The following is an 18,822-nucleotide window of genomic DNA, read 5'->3' as shown; positions in this document are numbered from 1 at the left end:
GCGAGCGTTTGTACTGTGTGTTTGAGGTTCAGTTTGATAAATCACACATGCTGACAAATTGTCAGAAACATGATGAATCCAACATAACGTGACTTTGGTATAAAATATACAAATATATAAAATGTAGGTCTTTTCATCAAATACTGAACAAAGTTAATTTTAATATGTGTGTGTGTCCTCGTAAACTGCTTTATGGGGACAAAATGTCCCTACAAAGATGGCGATAGATATTCAAAATCCTTGTTCTTGTGGGGACAATTGTTTTGTCCTCTTGAGGAAAACTGCTCATAAATAATACTAAATGATTTTTTTTTTTTTTTTTTTTTTTGGAAAATGTAAAAATGCTGAAAGTTTTCTGTGATGTGCAGGTTTAGTGTTAGGCTATAGAATATACAGTTTGTACAATATAAAATCATTATGTCTATGGAAAGACCCCATAAACGTGCATGTGTGTGTGTGTTGAATGTAAACTAGTATCTGCACTTCCTCCTCACTGGTGCTTGGAGCCATGAAACTAGGGAAATGTATTTCAAGTATATATTTTAATGTATTCCCATTACACCTAGGGGGCAGTATGTTCCTTACAAACATTCACACACAAAAAAAAAGCCTTAAAAATGTAAATAATGTTTTGACTGTAAAATGTTCTTTGCCTCTTGCCATCCTCTTTCCCCATTCAACTACACATTTATATTTTTATATTTATTGATATTAATTGAGGATTTTTTTGTGGCACTTTTATCTTTTAAAATTTTGTACCTGGTATTCCCTTCGTTAAAAGGATAGTAATACAAGTAACTTGTGGGGACATTTTTTTGGTCCCAATGAGGAAAACAGCTTATAAATCATATGAATCATACAGTTTGTACAGTATAAAAATCCTTTTAAGTCCCAATAAAACATGGTAACACAACGTGTGTGCGTGCGTGCGTGCACATGTGTGTTAAATGTAAACTAGTATCCGCACTTCCCCCTCATTGGTGCTTGGAGACATGAAACTAGGAAAATGTATTTCAAGGAATCTATCACCACTCAATTACACAACAACCAGGCCACGTCTCTGACATGAAAATTCATCTTTTTTCACCTCAGTATTGAGTACATTAACAGGATGCAATAATAACAGAGTGTACATGGTTATACTTATTAAAATTATCAAATGGATGCCACCTTATTGGGACAATAAAGCCCTCCCTACACCCCAAACCCTACCCAATAAATACTTTAGATGAAACACTCGTTAGGCACTTTATTTCCACTTTTATTTTCTTCATTTTTATTGAAAACAAATGCCTCTCCAATTTGATTTGTGATGGGAAAAGGGAGAAGAACGAGTTTGGCAAAAGGCGCATCAAAAGCTTGATCGCGTCAAAAGCTACTCTCATGCGCCATACTCCCTTACAGCCTACACCACTGCAGACGTTGCACGTCTTTTTTTAATTTTGTGTGGCTCAACCAGACATTGGTGGGTGGAGTTTGTGTAAATAGCCTTGGCCAACAAGACAGGCTAGACACTCCGAAATGATTTATTTAAAAGTTAAATTTAAAACAATAACAAAATATTTTACAATGGGTAAGAAAAATTAACTTTATTCAAAATATATTTTCTGAAAGTTTGAATATCCTGTTTAATTCTGCTTTTGCTTCTCAATATTTTACTTCAAACACAGTAAAAATACAAATTAATACAATTATTTTATGCAGTATAAAGACAATTACAGTTTTTATTGATATTTTGAATGAAATTTTGTATATTTTTATTTCAAGTTATTAAAGGAAAACAAGAAATTTTGCCTTGGTAACTAACTGAAATAAAGGTTTGTTTTTGTTTTTTCAGTTAACAAAAAGTTTTTTTAACCCTCTACTGCACACATGTTGATGGCACATGAAAAAAAATATTCCACATAATTTTTTGGTTCATTTGGGAACATTTTATTGATAAAAAAAAAAAAAAAAATTCACATCACTTTGGGTGTTCCTGCACACCCAGAAACCCTGCATCTTCCCTTCATATAACACATTATGGCCAATGTGAGGTATTGTCCAAAACATCCTTGAAAAGTACCCCTTATCACACAATGTTGCCCTGAGGCAACGAAAAGAAAAACTGAATTCTGAACATGCAAAATAAAAAAAAACTTCATAAAACCTGACAAATGGCTTCTCTACACCTTCATACACAAACATATATTTTTTATGTACAGGTTATGTCATTTTAAATAAGATTACTAAAGCAAATAATCTTGTCTTCTTCTCACACCATGTGCTCCTGTGACCATGTGTCAGAACAGGATGTCCCACCTTTAAATGGTGCTTGATAGTGACTCTAACACCTTACTGGACTGTTCTTTGGTACTTTCTCAAACTTTCTAATTGGTTGTAATCATTTAAAGAAAAATTGACTAAACATAGGGCTTAAGAAAACTTTCCGTTGCCTGAGGACAACGCTGTGCTGTAGAGGGTTACGTTTTTGGTTTTAGTTTAGGCTATAATAATATCCCTGATCCTCACACACATATTGTCTATTTTAAAGATTCAGATCTTCGTCAGTGATGATAAAGAATTCATTTCTGACGCAGCACAGCTTTAGAAACAATTCTCATGGTTTTGTCAGCTTTAACAGTCCAGACGTGGATCTTGTCTATGATAACCCATTCCAGTTGGGGTGCGGTGACTTGGATTCGTAAACATGCCACGGGTTCCGGCACAAATTTCTGGACATCTGGTTCATTAAACTGGCCTTTCTTAAGAGAGCCCAGTTTGTGAAATCCCGAGCAGTCCAGCCCCGACTCCGTTTTCACCAGAGTTTTTCCAAGTTCCACATCAGCATAGACCAGCTCATCTTTTCCTTCTAATCCTGTTCGTATGCAGACACGAGAGATGAGAACAGGTTTATGAAAGGCCACTAAAAAGTAGTGTTCTGAGCCAATAGGGGACACACCCCAGAAATAGCCTGAACCTTGGCTGTAAGCCTTTTCGGCTACATTGGTCTTAAAATTCTCAATGTTTGTGCGAATGTCTGCTGGAGGGTTATCAGCAACTTCTTTGACAAAGTCCTCGTCCTTTAGGTGATTGTACGTCCCCCTAAATGACGAGTAAGTGCCCATGTGCTGAAACAGAGATGGGCGGAAACGAATTACTTTATCCTGCATCAACAATCTGTGAAAATGCGACAACAGGAAGTCGCAGGGCATCTCTTGGTAGAAATTATAAAGGAAACGGGCCAGAATGGGCAGATCTTTGGATTGGTAGAGTTTTCCGATGTAGCCCAACTTGGAGAATTCCAGTGTGACCCACTTCGAGTCCATCGAACGGATGTGCTCATGAATACTGGAGAGAAAGTTCTTTGCACAGCTCACATCATCCTCCAGCATGATATAGTATTGGGAGAGGTTACTGCTAAAATGGAGCAAATAGGAGTAGTCCACGTTTTGCTTCGACCGGAAGGACACACGGTCGGGAGCATCATTGAAGTTCCTCTTCAGTCCAGTAAGGGGAGGATAGTTATCTTCATTGACATGGATAACCAGCAGTTGACCTTTTGACAGCCGCAGGTGGAACTGATCTATAATTTTCTGTAAGGTCTCCCGGATCCAGCTCACATCAAAGTCAGCGAGAAGGACGACGACCACCATTTGATCCAGTTCTTCCTCTGAGGACTCGAAGAAGATTGACTGAAGTGTGTCCTGAAGATAACTGCCCTTTTCCCTCTTCACAGACGAGAGGCCCACTGTAAGGTACTCTGAAAAATGATGAAACCACAGTGATATGACTACAGAGTGTTTACTGGGATTCATTATTTTAACAAATTCTTAACTGTTTCCCCGCCATTGACGGAATTTTCCAGAAATCCATGTTTTCACTGTTATACGGTAGGGGGCGCTATTACGCATTAAGAGTACAAAATATCCGCATCAAAACACAAGTGAAAAAGAAATAAGTGATAGTAGCATTGCTTATGCACATGTAATATAACATGATTATCAGACATATAAATCAAAACCGCCTAACGTTACTGAATGAAATGTCAACCCATGAAACAGTACAGGACTGTGAAGCTTTGGGGGTAATGATGGACTCCATCTAAGTTTTGATCATAGTTCTGAATCCGATCTGGATGAAGTCTTTGACAAAAATGTGATTTTCTCAGCTTTTTTTCTCAGGATCATGTGACACTGAAGACTGGAGTAAATGATGCTGACAATTCAGCTTTGCATCACAAAAATAAATTATATTTTAAAGTATATTAAAATAGCAAACCATAATTTTAAATTGTAATAATATTTCACAATATTATTGTTTTTTTCTGTATTTATTATGAAATAAATGCAGCCTTAATGAGCATAAGAGACTAAAAATTAAATAGTAATGTTTCCAAACTTTTGACTGGTAGTATATATATATATATATATATATATAAAAGCAGAGACTCTGTTCTTTCTTTTGATTTATTGGCTGTTTAGATATTCATACAACAAAATATTCTGGGGCCCATGGAAATTTTGTGAAAATGATAAAAAATGCTGGTGCTGGAAAAAAAAAAAAAAATGACAGGAAGCAGTCTTGCACTCAAAACAATAAGGCAGTCAGTGCCCGGAATGGAGCTTGAAAAGTTATTTTAAGAACTAGTAACAAACAAAGATATCCGCCTGGCTCGTATTTACATCCCGAATTCCAGAAATGTTGGGACGTTTTTTAAATTTGAATAAAATGAAAACTTTCAAATAACATAAGCCAATATTTTATTCACAATAAAACATAGATAACATAACAAATGTTTACACTTTTATCCACTAAATGAGCTCATTTAAAATTTGATGTCTGCTACAGGTCTCAAAAAAGTTGGCATGGGGGCAACAAATGGCTGAAAAAGCAAGAAATTTTGAAAAGATTCAGCAGGGAGAACATCTATAGCCCCCTCCTCATCCGAATCAGTACGATGAGAAACAGACTGGGCTGATCCGAAACAGTCACAAAATACGTACGAGAGAGGTGGTGCCTTGTTTTAAATATATTATATTTTAATTAATTTAATTTAGCTTTTTTTAATGTAACGTATTACTAATAAAATGAATGAATTATATTTATATATATATATATATAAACCTGGAGGATCACTGAAGACCCCTAGTGGGCCGCGGCCCACAGGTTGAAAACCACTGATCTATAGCAACTGATTAAGTTCATTGTTATCAGGTCTGTAACATGATTAGCTATAAAAATGATGTCTAAGAGAGGCAGAGTCTCTCAGAAGATGGACAATCTGTGAAAGAGTGCGTAAAAAGATTGTGGAATACTTTAAAAACAATGTTCCTCAACATCAAATTGCAAAGGCTTTGCAAATCTCATCATCTACAGTGCATAACATCATCAAAAGATTCAGAGAAACTGGAGAAATCTCTGTGAGTAAGGGACAAGGCCGAAGACCTTTTTTTGAATGCCCGTGGTCTTCGGGCCCTCAGACAACACTGCATCACTCATCGGCATGATTGTGTCAAAGACATTACTAAATGGGCCCTGGAATACTTCCAGAAACCACTGTCGGTAAACACAATCCGCCATGCCAAGGCTCATTTAAAATGGACTGATTCAAAGAGGAAAAATGTTCTATGGCCAGACGAGTCCAAATTTGGCATTCTTGTTGGAAATCACGAATGCCTTGTCCTCTGGGCTAAAGAGGAGGGAGACCTTCCAGCGTGTTATCAGCATTCAGTTCAAAAACCAGCATCTCTGATGGTGGGGGGGTGCATAAGTGCATATGGTATGGGCAGCTTGCATGTTTTGGAAGGCACTATGAATGCTGAAAGATATATAAAGGTTTTAGAGCAACATATGCTCCCCTCCAGACGACGTCTATTTCAGGGAAGGCCTTGTGTATTTCAGCAGGACAATACAAAACCACATACTGCAGCTATTACACCAGCATGGCTTTGTTGTAGAAGAGTCCGGGTGCTGAATTGGCCTGCCTGCAGACCAGATCTTTCACCTATAGAGAACATTTGGCTCATCATTAAACGAAAGATGACCACGAACTCTTCAGCAGCTGGAAAACCATTTCAGGCAAGAATGGGATCTAATTTCAACACCAAAACTCCAGAAACTCATAACCTCGATGCCCAGACGTCTTCAAACTGTTTTGAAAAGAAGAGGAGACACTACACCATGGTAAACATGCCCCCATCCCAACTATTTTGAGACCTGTTGCAGGCATCAAATTTGAAAGGAGCTCATTTTGTGCATAAAATTGTAAAATTCCTCAGTTTAAACATTTTTTTATGTTATCTATGTTCTATTGTGAATAAAATATTGGCTCATGTGATTTGAAAGTCTTTTAGCTTTCATTTTATTCAAATTTAAAAAACGTCCCAACATTTCCGGAATTCGGGTTGTACATTAATCATCAGTTTAAAAGTATTGCAGATGTTTTATGTGAACGTTGTTGCTGCACAATGTGATTATTCTACAGAAATATGATTATTTTAAGAGTATTTTAGTTAAAGAACTACATCAAATAAAATTATGGACATCCATTTCAATTGCACTTCTTTTAGTGATTTTCTAGCATTTTCTTCTAAATCTGTTGTACTTAAACAAAACTTCAACCTGCAAATTCTCTGCTAGTTGTGAAAAGATAAACTCACTCTTGGACTGCTGGAGGACTCCTGCCAGAACTTTAACAGAAACATTGAAATGCAGGTAATGGCTCTTAAGATCTTCAACCCAAGTCTCTCTATCCCACGTCCAGTTCAGTGAACCCTGTAGCAAAAAATAAATACATAAAACATAATAATTACAGGTCTAGTTTATCACATTACATCAACTTTCACTACGAACATGATCCTACAAGAGATTCAGTGTGAAGCCCAGTTTACACTGCCAGTGACACGCAGTGTCGAAATGACATGATCCCATTCATTTCAATAGAGAGCTGGCATTTTCTGGTGACATGAGCGCCAGTGACTGTTGGCGACAGGATGTAGCTGTGTCCAGCGTCCTGTAGTGGAGCATGTCACTACGTGCTGTAGTGGAGCGTGTCAGCGGCAAGATAGAGAATTTATGTTAGCGTTCAGCAACTTTCCTACAATTTATGATAGTCTCTGTGTTCATATAGTGGTACTCGCTGTTTCATGAACCCAGATAGACCTGCACTCACTACTCGTATACTGAATCCATTTATATTTAGTCTTTTCCCACTAAAATGTTTGTTTTTAGCTGCAAGAAATCTGATTCTGTGTCTACAACATGGAATAACATCCATGAATGTCATTCATAAACTATACTAGGCAAACAGTAGTGGGAACACCCACTAGCGACCTCACCGCCAGCCACTGGCGACATGCAGCCAGAGATGGTCTCATTGTTGGGAGATATGAGGGTCCATGGCTCTACCATTGGAAAAAGCGTGACGGCTTATTTGGATCACGTGTGCCTTGATAACCAATCACATTACAGCCTTGACGTCAATGAATTTCACTGAGAGTTGTGTGCGACAGTCAATCACTGTTTGCGGATACCATAGAAATAAATGAGAAATGTAGTAAGTGCCTCTTGTCTCCTTCCCTGTGTACCGCAGTGTTAGCAGGCATTACACACAACATGATTTTCAAAGTCGTCGGATTGCTGTTTTTCTCGCAACAGTGGGACACACATTATACAACATTTCAGTAGGAAGAATCACAGACAACTCTGGTCTACTAACTACATGGGGCACCACCATATCTTTCAGATTTATTACAACCTTACCATCCAGATCACTTAGGTCCGCTGACCAGAAACTTTTGACTGTTCCTAGGGCGACACGTAAATTATGGGGCGATCATGCTTTTTCAGTGATGGCTCCGAGACTCTGGAACAGTTTGCCGTTAAATATTAGAACAGCTTCCACACTGGGGTCTTTCAAATCTATTTTGAAAACTCATCTTTTTTCCCTGGCTTTTTTGTAGGTTTTTATTTAGTGATATTTTATCATTTAATGTTGTGAGGTCAGATGTTGTGCTGTATAATATTGGTGTGTAATGTATGTTTTTTGTTGTTTGTACATGTTTAAAAGGTGTACAGCACATTAGTCAACTAACTGTGCTTTACAAATAAATTGCCTTGCCTTGCCCTGCCTTGCCTTGCACAACCTAACACAAACAAGAAGTGATACAGGAAATAATGTGAGAGAGGAGTTCTTGTGCAAGACTGCATGATAGCATCCCTGATTATACACACTAAGTGAATATCTCTCACATTGCCTCTGATTTTGGACATTTGTCAGTGATTTCCACAAAACTGTCGGTGAGTGAAAATCTGAGCTAAAATCATGTAGTTTGTACCCAGCATTAGTTTCAGCAGTTAGTCTCTGCTGGTAGATTTTTAAAGCCACCTCAAATGTGCAGGAAACCCTACCCACAATGAAAGGAAACTGAACTGCATGTTCAACTTGTGTGCCACTGTGTGTTCTAATTCATGTACTTGTGCACTATTCTTTGCCATTTTGTAGTATAAACAGTGTGAGTTCACTCTGAATACTCCAAAAAGTGCACTTTAAATATACGCATGATGCACTTAATTAACCAAAAAAATGAAGTGCAGAATGTTGGACACTTCATGCACTCAACTGTAACAGCTTTCCTTATGTAACAGAGGGGGAGAGGCTGTCAAAGATGATTGACAAAATAACCTTATAAAATCCATACACTACACAGTTGAGTACACATAGTGCATATTGCGTCATTTGGGACACAACTATAATGTACAACAGACATACAACAGAATCAACCATTTTTAAGTAAAGATTCAGTGTGTGTCTTAAAAGGATACTCCACCTTGTGTCGTTTCAAACCTGTTGGACGGTCTTTCTTTCTTCTGTGGAACAATAAATGGAATTCAATGAATCTGTCTGTTCGATAACATTCTTCTTCCTCTTTTGTTTTCAGCAAAAGAAAGAAAGTCAGGTTCGGAACGACATGAGGGTGAGTAAATGATGACAGACTGTTTTTTTTTTTTTTTTTGGTGAACTACTCCTTTTAATAGTACAAGTTTATAGCAGCTGTTACCTTTTGGTGTCCTGATTCTGCTCTCTGCATGTACATGTAGACGCTGGTCAAAATGAAAAGACCAGCTGCGAACAGGACAAATTTTTTCAGATGGCATCTCATCACCCACCTCCTTCTGTAAGACACATATGCACTTAAATACTTTACCATCAACAATAAACACACATTATAAGTCTTACTTGTGTACTTGTAGCTTCAAATGCTGTTTTTCCAATATGTCTTTAATCAGTAGCTTGCATTGTTCAATTATTCACATGACCCAGTTTGAATAATTAATGGCCGGTTATGAACCATTCAGCTGACACATTCAACAATGTCATTTAGAACAGCAAAATAGTGCTTCTCAAACTAGTACATAGTCAAACACAGAGCAGGGGAAAGCTGCAAGGAGAGTGTAAACATAGATTAATATATCTGTGAACATGAAAATATTCATTATAACACTCTGCATCATATTTGCTGAAAAAAATCCAATACTTTTTTCTTACTAAATTTAGGGTGCTGGTTCCAAAAATAGTCCATAGATAGAGCACATCACACTTTCCCAAAAAATATGATGAGCATTTCATAGTATTTTCGCTTTCTACAACCATTTGTATGGTGAAAAACTCATCCCTTAATCACCAGAAAAACTACAACAAAGACACGATTCCTATATTCCTCTGAGCCAGATTACAATTATTTGTTCAATTCTCAGCCAATTTTACATGTATGATATTATTTTAAGCCTAATCCTGATTTCAAGGATAGAATTATGCCCAGTGACAGAAGAAAATGCAAAGATGACCTAGATGTTTGCGAAAGTGTTGGGGGTAACGTGTGTAATGCAAGTTACGTAATCAGATTACTTTTTTCAAGTAACTAGTAAAGTAACACATTATTTTAAAATTTACAACAAAATATCTGAGTTACTTTTTCCCATTTATTGACTGACAGCTCTCCTGTCCCCATGTTGAGAGAAATCGGGAGTAAGAATGACAGCAGCTGAAAGGTTTGTAGCATATAGAGCTAGAAATATGACAATACGATTTGAATTTGAATTGTGTAAATTTCAATTATAGACTTTTTGTCACCTGGGCTGGGCTTGATTGTTTGTTTTTTAACAAAAAAGTTATATTTTTGGCAAACGTATAGCATTACTTTTCATAAAAAGTAATTAAGTAATGCAATTAGTTACTTTTTAAGGGAGCAACACAATATTCTAATGCATTACTTTTAAAAGTAACTTTCGCCACCCCTGGTTTACTGCTACATCTGTGGTTGTTTTACTTCATCCAAACAGTGTCAGAAAATTACAGATTGTGAAAAATAATTTATAAACTATGTTTATGTAAAGTTTTTTGACATTAAATGGCATATTTGAACATATTTTTACACTCTTTTGCAGATTGTAAGGTAAATGATCCATTTTAAATACTTCTTTTTGCCATTAAAATCCGCTTTTGTTATTTTGATAACTGCATTATAAAGCTAATACCTATACATAATTTGAAAAATCTTCATTCACATTTTGTGAAGTAAAAACTGTATTTGATGTAAAGTTTTTATTGATAAGTTTTTATCAGCATTGTCGAATTATTTAGGGCTGTGTTACATTGCATATCAGCAAACAGTGTTTGGAGTCAATAATTTCTGATTTCAAATGTATTCTAAGAATAGTATCCAGAATTCTGTGGTTCTTGTTTTGTGGATCTGAACCGTTTCCTGTTCAATAATGAACTGTGCTGAGGAACAACACATATTCATATTCAGAATAGCTTAATCTTACATCCAATCTTTCTTCTGTCATTCTTAAGCCAGAAAACCTGCTAACTTCCCCATGACACAACAAGAACGTTTACATGGAAAACTATAATGAAAAAAAGTCTTCCTCCATTGAAAGTGCTTTACTGTAAACATGATTTTGTGGTTTTTTTTTTTTTTATACAAACATTGAGTATTTCAGGTTTGTTTTCATTGATTCATTGTTCTACATATACTTTATTACAAGTTTATTACAAGGTAATTTAAACTATAAAAGTTGAAAAACTGACATTGTTTTTAATGACTCATTCATATGTACTCCATAAACAGCTTATTTTAGTTTGTAAACCCTAATTTACAGTACCATGGTTCTAAAAGCAAACGTATATATACTGTGTATAAAACAAGCCTAAAAAGTGATACAGAACTGGTTGTTTTGTAAAGGAATCCTTAAATGTTTAGTAGAAAAAGGATTTGCCATTATGTATTATAACTGCTGTGTTTACTGATACATTTTTGAAACATTTTGAAACAGGCCTTTCTTTAAACCATGACTTGACTGTTTCCTTGTGAGAAAAGGTGAACTTTGCCTCCACACATTTACTATGATGTATTAGAAACTTATTGCACTGGGTGAAAGCACGCCTGGTTACCGAGACACATAATTTGTTGCTTATTCTGACAGCTCAAAGCAAATAGAAAATGAAGAGAGTAAACCAGGCAAACAGGTTTTAGATAGATAATAGATAATGTATGTGTTGGTCTGCGCTCAATGACACTGCGCACCTTAAAACTACATTTACAATTCAAACAAGCTAGGGTATTGTTTTGCTTATAAGCCTCTATCCGGTTTTACAGGGCACAGGTGAGCCTAACCTGACCATCCTTAGGAAATGTAGCCTACATATTAAAAGTTAACCAAAAGATATTGATACACACACACACATATACATACATATATAATATACACACACACACACACACACATATATATATATATATAAACAATCTATCATTTCATATAGGGTTGATTCTGTCTTGTTCTTATCTACAAAGAAAATGACAGAATATTTAATTCGTAGTAAATATCCGATGTTAAAATAAAGCATTCGAAATCTGGAACGCACCCAATTCCCATATTTTCCATTCGAACGTTCTAAACGCACCTATGATGCCAAAAAAAAAATCAATTCGAAAGTTCGAAAATGCCTGTATTACCAAAATATTGACTTGATAAGCAGTGTAGGTTTTGACACACAGTTCAAACAAATGTTTTAAATCCACTTACCTTTATATCACCTATGACCTTGTGCAGTAGAAAAAGTGAACATTCAAAATGATATTTTCGGTAAAGTTAGAGAAACGCGTATCTCTGTCCATACGAGTTAGTTCACTTCCTAGTGTGCTCGAGTCGCTCTTCGCCTTTGATACAGTCTTTATTCCCTTCGCGAAGTGTGTTTTTCCAAATAATGGTCCTGGCTCAAGCGCTGCTGTCAAGAGGAGCGATTGTCGTTAACTGGGCAAAGGTTGGAAGAAATAACTTGTCAGATACTGGAGGTAGTTTTCAGATATTGTGATCACGAAGTCACTTCCTTGTCAAAAACGGGTAGTGATTACTATCGGGAAAATGAATGGTGTCTTGAGTTAATCAAATGAGTTTCAAACGGACTTTGATCTCTTGATATGCAGACTTCATTTACATCATAATTACTTATCCTTTCAGGGGCGGATCTAGAAAATTATTTATAGGGTGGTAAAGGGGTGGCATGAGGTCCATGAGGGGTGGCAACACCAAAGCAAGCGCCCACGCATAGTTTTTGGAGATTTATGGAATGACATACACAATTGTGTTCACAAACATTGCATTACCACAAAGTAGTCATCTATATACTGTTTAAAATTAAAAATAAATAACTAGATTTCAATATCCATCATGGCACCAAGTAAAGACACTATATGAAAAACATCAGCAGATTCTAAATGAGTCTGAGCTTGTATCACTAAAGGAGATGAGCAGTTTTATTAATATTACACAGGCTACTTCGATGGTATAAATCACATGTTTTAGTGCCAGTTAAAGAGCAACAAAAACTTGTTTTTTGCAAACAATTTTTGAGTTTCTGTTATTAACAGAGGTGGTAATGTCTGTGTGTGTTCACCCAGAACACCCTATCAACTACATACGCAACACTCCAGCAATTGCATAGCAAGAGCCTAGCAACCACCCAGAATCTCCTAGCAACACATTAGTAATCACCCAGAACATCTATATTCTGGCCTAACTGACCAAAGTTCTTAAGTTTTTTAAAACAAAACTTTAAGTTGGCTTTATGACAAGCCAACATAAATTTGTCTTTCAAACTTTTCAGTCTAGTTATTGTTTTTCTTGATTCCTAACGCACAATTCATGAAACAATTCAACATTTTCTCATAACTATAAACACAATCTCAAAACTATACACCAACTTACAGGTCAAAATAAAATGTTCTAGTCAAAAACTTATTCTTGTCTGACAAAATCAAACTTTGGCAACAGATGACACACAAAACGTAACAAATACACAGACTACTTCACTGCCCAGTGAACACTAATGAAATCAATTCATATAACACTGTAACAAAAATACCTCTTACTGGGATTCAGGAATTATTTTGCAGATCAATGTCTACTACACTATACAAAAATAAATTTACAGATGCAGATACAGTAAAATACAGCAATGAACTTTTTTTACTATTGTAAATTGACCTTGCAGTAGATGAAAAGCATGAGAAAAATATGTATGAACTTGGTATGCACCACAATACATTAAATTCAGCATTCTCTGCACATTTGGCCAAATTTCATTACAGTATGTACAGTACTATAGCAGTGTATTGGTCTTCTGACAAGACTATATCCTTAGACAGTCATTTATCAGTTCTGCAAAAATACTATAGGCTACACATAACAAATGGCTGCAAAGAAAGTTGACAATCAATACAGTACATTAAAAAAAAGTGTTACCAACATCAACTACACTTACGTTAACTGAAACAATCATAAACAGTTAAGACTAGCAGATAACTTTTCTAATAAGATCAACTTAATCTCATAACATAAAAAGATACATTTAAAGACAAAACGTTTTAAATCAGACAACAAATAAACATTTTAAATCTGTCAATGACAGTCACACTTGTAATTTTGCTTCATAACACAAATGCATTTGTAATTCTCTAGCTATTAACTACAGTACACATTAAAAAGTGTTACCAACATCAATTACACTCATCATTAATGTTGAAAAATGAAAATTCTGTCATTAATTATTCACCCTCATGTCGTTCTAAACCCGTAAGATTTTCGTTCATCTTCGGAACACAAATGAAGATATTTTTAATGAAATCTGAGCTTTCTGTTCCTCCATTGAAAGTCTACGCAACTACCACTTTCAAGCCCCAGAAAGGTAGTAAAGACATCAGAAAAGTAAACCATGTGACTCCAGTGGTTTAACGTCAATTTTATGAGTGCTTTGTTTGCACAAAAAAAAACACAATTTACCACTTTATTTACAAAATATTAATATTAATCACTTAACATATGCTCTCGCGGAGTACTGTGTGTGTGTGTGTGTATATATATATATATAGACACACACACAGTACTGTGCCAAAGTCTTAGGCACGTCAGTATTTTGACCCCCCAAAAAAGGTTTTAAGGCAGTTATTTATATCTTTTGCTGTAGTGTATCAGTAGGAAGTATCAGTTTACATTTCCAAACATTCATTTTTGATTTTTGAATGCACAAGGAGTCTGACAACAGCCGGTGCTCCACGCGGAGATCTGATCTCACCATCATCGAATCCGTCTGTGATTACATGAAGAAAAAGATGAAAATGAGACAATCTAAATCCAGAAGAACTGTGGCGCTTGAAGAAACCTTCCTGCAAAACTACCTGAAAAATGATGCGCAAGTGGACAAAAGCTGTTTTAAATGAAAAGGGTAGTCACACAAAATATTGATTTGATTTAGTTAATATAAGTTAATTGATAAATAAAATCTATTTATGACAGTATTTTTGAAAGCATCTTCACTTCACAGCATTTTTACACAAGTGCCTAAAACTCTTCAGAAGAGCAGAGAAGAGTCTTCGTCTGATATTTCCTGTCTAGTTTAGCCAATACGCTATGCTCTAGACTATAGAGGATGCACATAATTTTAAATGATCAGATTTAACATAGCACAATTCAACTTGCTCTGGAACAAGTAATAGATTAATAAGACCAAAGATTGCCCGTGAGATATTGCTCTATATATATATATATATATATATATATATACATACACATGCATACATACATACAGTATATGTATATACAAAAGGCACCTGTTTTATATGATACACACATTTACAATAAATTGCGCTAACAAGTATACACTAAAAATATAAATGTTACAATACATTACAGTGCTAATTGCTTTGTCTAGAGATAAAGATACAATTATGTAATTGGTTGCTAGATAAGATAAGGGAACTGCTAGATAAGAATAACACAAATTTGGGGGGGGGGTATAATGCTATTTAATGTATTCTGACTTATTTACACTGATAAAGAGTTGGATTCTCATGCTAAACATGGCCAAAATTTCAAAACACGAGTTGGAAGTATGACGGAGTATTTCTGTGCCAAAAATACTCTTCCAAATCCTATGTATGGGGCTGTGTGACGTCATAAAGGTCGGAATTCCTTGTACAGGCACTTCTTCCGGAAGTGGTGCTCGGCTGTTTTCGGAAAGACTCGGTACAGTGTATGTATCTTTTATAAATATGATAAAACTAAAGACTTTTTGGAGATATGAAGGACGCACTACTACACTATAGGTACTCAAGATTAACATGAGATTGGCAGAAACTGTGTGTGATACCCCCCCTCGTTTGACGTGTCTGTGAAAAACACCGCTGGGGAACCTATGTGAAATAATTCAGTTCCTCATACCTCCAAAGAAATGTTTGGTTTAATTCACCATATGTGGGCTGAATGTGCATGTGTAAGTAGTGCTAAATAATTCCAATTGTCTATAGATTCAAACAGCATACTACTATTTTATTGTAATTTTTTTGTGTTTAGAAATACCATAAGATGATTTGTGTAGAATTTGTAGATTTGTGTTCTCAAAGTGTTAATAGTTCAATAGATTTCACAATGGATCAACATTAAGAGTCTGTAACACACTTTTGAGTATTGAAACAAAACCTCTAATGCTCTGTTGTTTTCCAGGCTGCTGTTTGACAGATACCACCAAGCTTCCTTCGCTGTCAGGGGCTTCTGGGACTTCCTGCAACAGTTCAGCGAGGATCAGGATCCCAGTGCCCCTGGTGTAAAGGTAGGCCTTCCAAGGCACAGCGTCGCCCGGCGTGAAGGCCAGAGTCTGGATCTTCACCAGCTGTAAAGCAGCCTGTAAAGTATCCGGAGCGGTTTTGGGTCGAGGGAAACCCAGAGTTTGCCTGTGGAGAATCTCCAAGTCCAACCACATTTTCTCAAAGGTCTCATGGGATAGAGGAGGACCCAGAGATAGACTGATCTCCTCTTGTGTGTCATTTGGGCTGGAGAGGGTTACATCTTTACTTCCTGTTAGTCAGAGAAACAGAAGTAGGGCGTGACAGTTATATGATGTTGCATTATTCAATTAATTATAAAATGTTAAATTAAATGTATAATATTATAATTTAATTACATTTAATTAAATCACAATTAATTAAAATGAAGTAAAAAATAATTTAATTAAAATGATTACAATTAAAGAGGTCATATTATGCACTTTTACAAAGCCTTGATTTTGTTTTTTTGGGTTCTACTAGAATAGGCTTTCATGCTTGAATGTTAAAAAAAACACATTGGGTCTCATTCACTATAATTGCGTGGATTATTTCGTACGCACTGGAGAACTTCTAACAAAAAAATTTTCGCCTAATTCACAACATGCGCGTATGCACATGGATTTGTTCTTAATCTAGTTCTGATGTTAGTGCATTTGGAGTAATCTAAATTTGCAGCCACATGCACAATGATAGTCATTCGCATAAAACACGCCCAAACCATCTCCATATAAGGGCTTTCCACACAACCTTTCTAATACAGCCTTTCATTGCTCTCTGCAGACGGGCTCTTGCCAGATCCTCGAGCAATGCTAAGTGTGTCATTCTCAAAACCTGTTCAAACACAATAAACACCTTTTATACGGACTCAAGATTACAGACCTGATAAGCCAGCTGTACATACACGTTAATCTGCATTATTCAGAGAAACCTCGCAGCTGAAGCTATAAAGCTTTTCTTACTCTTTTACTGTATATGTATATGTATATACAGTATGTATATGTTTCTGATGCAGAAAAGTTAGTTCATGCTTTCATGACGTCTAGACTAGATTACTGTAATGCATTACTAGCTGGTTGCCCTGCTTCCTCAATAAACAAGCTACAATTGGTACAAAATGCAGCTGCTAGAGTTCTTACCAGGTCAAGAAAATATGATCATATAACACCAATTTTATCATCTCTTCACTGGTTACCTATTAAGTTCCGTATCGATTATAAAGTACTGCTAATGACCTATAAGGCTCTAAATGGTTTAGCTCCTGTGTACTTAACCGATCTTTTATCGCCCTACAATCCTTCACGCTCTTTAAGATCACAAAACTCTGGACTTCTGGTTGTACCTAGGATAGCTAAGTCCTCTAAAGGAGGGAGAGCGTTTTCACATTTGGCTCCTAAACTCTGGAATAGCCTTCCTGATAATGTTTGGGGCTCAGACTTGCTCACCCAGTTTAAATCTAGATTAAAGACACATCTCTTCAGCCAAGCATTCACATAATCCATCTCATATCAGATCAATTGCACATGACTATCTTTGCTTAATGTTATGAACAGCAGCTATGCTAATTATTCTCCATTTGCTTTTCTGTTTTACCTCGGGACGCCCGTCCCGAGGTGACTAGAGAGTACATCAGTTTCAGTTTGGATCCAGCCTCTTAAGAAGACCTCAGATGACTAAAACTTTGGAAGAGACGGCGCCAACTCCTGCGATGACTTCAGAAGATGCAACATCTGGATCAACACGCACATTCACATTCTATAAATCCTAATTATTGTTAATATGTAATTCATTTTTCCAGGAGCTCTTTGCTTCTACCTCCAATTAAATTGCTAACAGTGATTGTATGTTAATCGCCTAAATTATTACATTATTAGCTAACTGCAGTCTCCAAATTGTAATGTTGATATGCATTCTCTGTAAAGCTGCTTTGAAACGATATGTATCGTGAAAAGCGCTATACAAATAAATGTGAATTGAATTGAATTGAATATGATGAAATATATTTAAGATTAAATTTTATTATTTAGAAATGTTCAGGGAGTAGGAGTCGCCATATCTTTTCCACCTTTTATTTGTGTTCAGGGTTTCACCTTATACACATACTGATTATGCATTGGAGGTAGTTTCTGCAATAAATAAATAAACAGCAGTAAATAACTAAATATCTACATAGTGTTGTATAAAACAGCAAACTATAAATTAAACAATATAAACAACCCTCTTAAAGTGTGATTAGCAGAATAAGAAACCGAAGTAAACAGAATATAAAAGAGCATATAAACCATTTAAGGTACATTATACAGTGTCCTCATTATGGTATTGAAGTATAACAAATATACACTGCTCAAAAAAATTAAAGGAACACTTTGAAAACACATCAGATATCAATGGGGAAAAATATCATGCTGGATATCTATACTGATATGGACTGGGTAATGTGTTAGGAACGAAGGATGCCACATCGTTTGATGGAAATGAAAATTATCAACCTACAGAGGACTTAATTCAAAGACATGCCGAAAATCAAAGTGAAAAAATGATGCAGCAGGCTAGTCCATTTTGCTGAAATTTCATTGCAGCAACTCAAAATGGTACTCAATAGTTTGTATGGCCCCCATGTGCTTGTATGCATGCCTGACAACGTCGGGGCATGCTCCTAATGAGACGATGGATAGTT

At 36.0% G+C, this 18,822-nt stretch overlaps 2 protein-coding genes and 1 long non-coding RNA gene across 3 annotated transcripts in view; 1 reads left to right on the top strand and 2 right to left on the bottom strand.

Moving 5' to 3' along the window:
- Positions 1–1,245: 1,245 nt before the first annotated feature.
- Positions 1,246–12,499, bottom strand: zgc:101663 (alpha-1,3-mannosyl-glycoprotein 4-beta-N-acetylglucosaminyltransferase C). Its single transcript, XM_051879643.1, has 4 exons — positions 12,073–12,499; positions 9,042–9,156; positions 6,642–6,756; positions 1,246–3,742 (listed from the first exon to the last, which is right to left on the bottom strand). The coding sequence occupies exons 2-4, from the start codon at positions 9,141–9,143 to the stop codon at positions 2,565–2,567; spliced, it is 1,395 nt and encodes a 464-aa protein (XP_051735603.1). The 5' UTR covers positions 9,144–9,156; positions 12,073–12,499; the 3' UTR covers positions 1,246–2,564.
- LOC127504713 (uncharacterized) lies at positions 6,765–12,060 on the top strand. The gene is made up of 4 exons (XR_007927431.1): positions 6,765–8,280; positions 8,922–8,957; positions 9,082–9,158; positions 9,978–12,060. It is a non-coding gene; the product is annotated as an uncharacterized LOC127504713 (long non-coding RNA).
- Positions 12,500–13,497: 998 nt separating the features above from the next.
- The window catches only part of ap4b1 (adaptor related protein complex 4 subunit beta 1), a 32,168-nt gene continuing 26,843 nt past the window's right edge, over positions 13,498–18,822 (bottom strand). Inside the window, exon 11 of the mRNA XM_051879642.1 lies at positions 13,498–16,398. Coding sequence (XP_051735602.1) covers positions 15,968–16,398 — 431 coding nt within the window. The 3' untranslated portion in view covers positions 13,498–15,967. The remainder of the gene's footprint in view (positions 16,399–18,822) is intronic.

This window comes from Ctenopharyngodon idella, chromosome 22 (genome assembly GCF_019924925.1).
Source record: "Ctenopharyngodon idella isolate HZGC_01 chromosome 22, HZGC01, whole genome shotgun sequence".
In the NCBI taxonomy this organism is placed as follows: Eukaryota; Metazoa; Chordata; class Actinopteri; order Cypriniformes; family Xenocyprididae; genus Ctenopharyngodon; species Ctenopharyngodon idella.
Note: the sequence above shows the minus strand (reverse complement) of the source record. Positions and strands in the feature narration are given on the sequence as shown.